Here is a 4848-nt window from a genome sequence, read left to right as displayed (position 1 = left end):
GAGGTGGAACAATGTTTTGTATAGTATGTTATGCCAATTGAGCTTGATGTCCCCTGCGACTATGGTCCCAAGCCCGCAGGATCAACTACTCAGTCGCTCTGGGTAGCTGGCTGTGACCAAGCACAGCTAGCTATTAAACAGTCATAGCATTAAATACCAAAGATAGCAGTTGTCTGTTTGTTCCCGATTTTAGAGTAAATTCCTATACTGTTTCATCAGTAAATGTGAGTAACAGTTTTGTATATATCTATTTTTCTTAATGGAGCAGCGATCTAGGGCAGCCCTGCAGAGGTACCTGTTCTACTGTAATCGCTATATGAACCACATGCAGAGTCTGCGCTTTGAGCACAAACTATATGCTCAGGTGAAGCAGAAAATGGAAGAGATGCAACAGCACAACATGTCCTGGATTGAGGTTCAGTTCCTGAAGAAAGCAGTTGATGTCCTCTGCCAGTGTCGTGCCACACTCATGTACACTTATGTCTTCGCCTTCTACCTCAAAAAGAATAACCAGTCCATTATCTTTGAGGTAGGTATAGTTCCTTGGGGAGTACAACCCATCCTGTCTCAAAGAATCATTTGGTCTTTCATAGAAGAGATACGTAGGAATTTAAAGGTTTCTATCTACTTGGAAAATTTAAGTAAACATAATATTCATTAGAAAGATGCAGCAAAGAAATTTAAATTTCTTGTCCTAAACTACCTTCAAATTATGTGGTTTAGCTAGCTTAGCAATCAAGTGCCCTGAACTTCATGAATGTTTTGCCTCTCTTGACTTGGCACAAATTATTTAACTTCTTCTGTTTCTGTTTAAAATGGAAATAGAGAATATTACATGCTGGAAATTGAATCAAATCCCCCTTCTCAATGCAGTCTATTAATTCACCTCATCCACACATGCAGTATTTATTCCTTTGCTCCTAGTCATCTGGAGCTACGTCATATCTCAAAGGGTAAAGTCCTCTAGACTGCCAAGTCTGCCCGAGACTTCAGATGCTATCCTTGATCTTGTGGTCCCCATAACATCCTTACTTCTGACCTGACTATAATTACCACTACCCCCACAGGATGCCCAGAGCACCCCCTCACTTTTGACCTGCTTCCACTACTCCCTCATGTTCAATAATTTGCTAGAGCAACTCACAGAACTCAGGAAAGCTCTATACTTTTAATTATAGTTTTACTGTATAGCAGAAAGGCTACAAATGAAGAAACCATAGGAAGAAGTCTGGGTGGCCCCAAAGTGGAGCTTCCATGTCCAAAATGACACGCTAGCATCCTATGTATATTAGTGCATTTCACCAGTTATGAAGCCCAGAGAGCTTCCATGTCCAGAGCCTTTTTTTTTCTTTTGGCCTTCATTACATAGGCATGATTCACTGAATCATGCCCCCTTCCCTAAGGTCAGCTGCTATCACTAGGTGGGTCTTTCTACCCTGGTCAGTGCCCACTGAAGCTTAACTTGTTAGGTTAGGTGTGGTCTACAGCCCTCATCAGAGACACTTCAATCACTGGTTTTAATGGTTCTCTCTCAGGGACCAAGGAGAAAGACCAAACTTTTTAGGTAAAATGAATCCCACAATACCTTTCTAGGTTTAAGTAAGGTAATCCATGTAACATGGATTACTGATAAGTTCTCAATAATAGCCTTTACTCGGGGAAAAGAAACCTATGGTAATTAGAAGTTAATATGGTGGTTACATTTGGTTTAGATGTAGTAATTAAAAAGAGGTATGCTGGTAAAATTCTCCTTGCTGATCTGAGTGCTAATTACATGGATATGTTCACTTGGTAAAAATTCATTCAGCGTGTATTTTCCACTTATATACTTTTTGGCATGTATGTTATACTTCAGTAAAAGTTTCAAAAAGGTTAGCTGTTATTGCTAAAGGATTTTCAAGTAAAGATGCTCATATAAAATTATGCATGAAGCATTGATGTCATCAATGACTAGACAATAATACTGATTAGCAGGTGGGATGTGAGTAACATGTACAAAGGTAGCCATAGTAGTAAAGGATAACAAAATGTTAATCTTCCATAAAGTGTTCTCTTATAAGAAATAGGTGTAGCCAAAAGTAAGCAAAAATAGGCTTCTGTTTTTCCCTCAAATTTTCCTTTGAGTCTTAACACATAGCAGCTTTCAAAACTAGGTGATTCCAAGAGGCTTTTAAATTGTCTTTGATATTCTTTTCAGGATAGTGGGTGAATTTTTAATTCTTTTAACATTTAAAAACTTATCCTGCAAAAGAGAGACTAATAAAGTTGTTAGTGCATAAAACAGTAAGAACTTTACAGATGTTGTGAAAATTATGGAATCAGTGTTGAGAGTAGTCTATAGGTAAAGAAGCAACTAAAATGATTTATGTCTTTTGCTTTCTTTTAAAACAAAAAATTACCATATATTTGTCCTCCTGTTGCAGAATAACCAAGCAGATCTAGAGAATGCCACAGAGGTGCTTTCGGGCTACCTGGAACGAGATATTTCCCAAGATTCTCTGCAGGATATAAAGCAAAAGGTTCAAGATAAGTACAGGTGAGATTTTCGTTTTAAATAGGTATTGAGCAATTTTCTGCCAGTGGTGGTCTAGTATGTCTTGGTGGTGAAGTTAGGTGATAGTGAAACTTGGGTTTAGCATATCTAGTAACTGAGCTGCTGCCATGTTTCTCGCAGATTGCTTCTGTCCATTGGGCAACGAATTGCAGCTAGTAGTGCTGGTCAAGCATAGAGGAGGAAATCAGCCATTTATCCCACCGGCTGATTCTGCTGCTTCTGTTCAGCTAAATCTACTTAGTTGCTGCCCTGCAAGGAAGAAAGAGCCTAAAAGGGCAAGTGGCCATTAGGATGAGGGGTGAGAATAGGATGCTGGTCTTAACATGGGGATCATGTGGGTTGTAGCAATTGACAAGTCAGCTACCCAAAATCACTTTAGAATTTTTAATAGATTTATTATTTCTAAGGAGCTCTGGTAGCATAGTGCCTAAGGCACTTGACTGCTCACCAGAAGGCTGGCGGTTCAAACCCACCAGCCACTCCTCGGAAGGAAGGTTGGGCAATCCTACTTCCGTAGTGATACTGCCTCGGAAACCCAAGAAAGGGTCGCTATGAGTCAAGGTTGACTCGATGGCAAACAACAACAACAACAACAAGGAGAGAATTACTTTGCCTAAGGGCAGATATGCCACTTTGGAAGCTAAAGATGAAAATGCTTCATTTCAGAACATGAAGTTCATTCCCTCAAAGTTTTTTCCTGGCAAATAATTTCTTTTTTATTAGTTAAATAATAATGGGAAATTGGAAACTTGGAGATTTAACCCTAACTAATGTTTTCACTTCCTTAGCCAACTATAGCTAGCTATTACATTATGTTTATAGTACTTTTCAGTGTTCAAAGATTTTATAGATAGGGATAGGTAACCCTTGAAATTATTTCTTTCTGAAATTGTTTACCCATCTGTAGATTGATTGGGGTTGAATCAGATGATTTCCAAGTCCACTTAGGACTTCTGGCACTTTTTAACACTTTTTGCTTTGAAATTAGTTCCCAGGGCTGGGAATCATGGCTCTGCAGAACATGCTGTTTTAATGTTACAAAGAATTTGATATGTTTATGCATGTAGACCTAAAAATGTGCCTATTGAAAATAGGTGCATGGTTCTGTAGGTGTGCCTTTAAAAAAAAAGTAACTACTAGTTTTCATTATTGGAGACTGACAAGTTTTACTGTTTTTTTTTTTCTCTTTGATTACAGATACTGTGAGAGTCGACGAAGGGTTTTGTTACAGCATGTGCATGAAGGCTATGAGAAAGATTTGTGGGAGTACATTGAGGACTGAGAATGGCCCTGCATAAAATGAACTCTGAAAACTTTACCATCTAGAGTGCTCAGCAATTAAAACAAACAAAACAAACACAAACACAAACATGGAGGCATTAAGCCTCCTCTGACACCGCTGGTCTGTAGTACCGGAACTCTGTTTTGTTAACGGAAAGTTTAAGTAAATTATATTGTAATAAAAAAGGTAGATAAACCATTGTACAACAGTATTCTAGGCCGCCAACAAAAGTGTGACAAACACACTAAAAAGCCCTCCAACTTTAACTTGTAACGTAGCTTCATTCTCAAAGCTGACTCCTTTTTCTTTTTCCTGAGTGTAGTACAGTTAAAATTTAAAACAGCTCTTTGACACTGCTTTCCATGTCCGAACCAGCCATTTTGTTGTACTTTGGTAAAGGATCTCTTCTCCTTCCTCCCCTACACATACAAACACACCCCCACACACAGACTGACTGTCTTTCTCTCATACCCCAAGGTCATAAGTGAATGATGATTAGCTCCTTGTAAGGAAAATTCTTGGGGCAGGGAAGGGTAGGCAGCAAGAGGATTAAACAAAAAAAACTTTGTATATGACTTTTAAAACAAGAGGACAACACAGTATTTTTCAAAATTGTATATAGCGCATATGCATGGACAAAGCAAGCGTGGCACGTGTTTGCATAATGTTTAATTACAAAAAAAAATATTTATTCTTTAAAAATCTTCAAGATTATGTCTATTTGCGGTGCATTTTCTTTCAGTTTGCTTTATTTTTCCAGGGTTGGGATAACAGGTGTGTTGGTTTAACACCTCTGGAAGACCTAACTAGAGCTCTTTGATTTTCCTTTTCTGCTCCTGAGGTTACTTTGCCCTTTCTAGTTTTGGTATGTCTGTTGTTAGTCAGGAGGCTTATGCCTTGAATTCCCAGCTCTTGATAAGGGACAGGGAGGCTGAGCTCCAACTAAATGCCATGGCCTGATAAGGGCTGCAATGGTGAGCATTATTTGCTATAGTTTAAGATGACCCCATTC

General features: G+C 38.7%; 1 protein-coding gene across 1 annotated transcript in view; it reads left to right on the top strand.

Annotated features, from left to right (window-relative positions):
• The window catches only part of ARIH1 (ariadne RBR E3 ubiquitin protein ligase 1), a 130390-nt gene extending 126554 nt beyond the window's left edge, over nt 1-3836 (top strand). The window contains exons 12-14 of the mRNA XM_007956932.2: nt 269-529; nt 2424-2536; nt 3752-3836. Coding sequence (XP_007955123.1) covers nt 269-529; nt 2424-2536; nt 3752-3836 — 459 coding nt within the window. The remainder of the gene's footprint in view (nt 1-268; nt 530-2423; nt 2537-3751) is intronic.
• The last annotated feature ends 1012 nt before the right edge of the window (nt 3837-4848 follow it).

The sequence above is a fragment of the Orycteropus afer genome, unplaced genomic scaffold (genome assembly GCF_000298275.1).
Source record: "Orycteropus afer afer isolate SDZICR_OR568_19922 unplaced genomic scaffold, OryAfe1.0 scaffold00015, whole genome shotgun sequence".
NCBI lineage: Eukaryota > Metazoa > Chordata > Mammalia > Tubulidentata > Orycteropodidae > Orycteropus > Orycteropus afer.
This window is presented reverse-complemented; position numbering and strand designations above follow the sequence as displayed.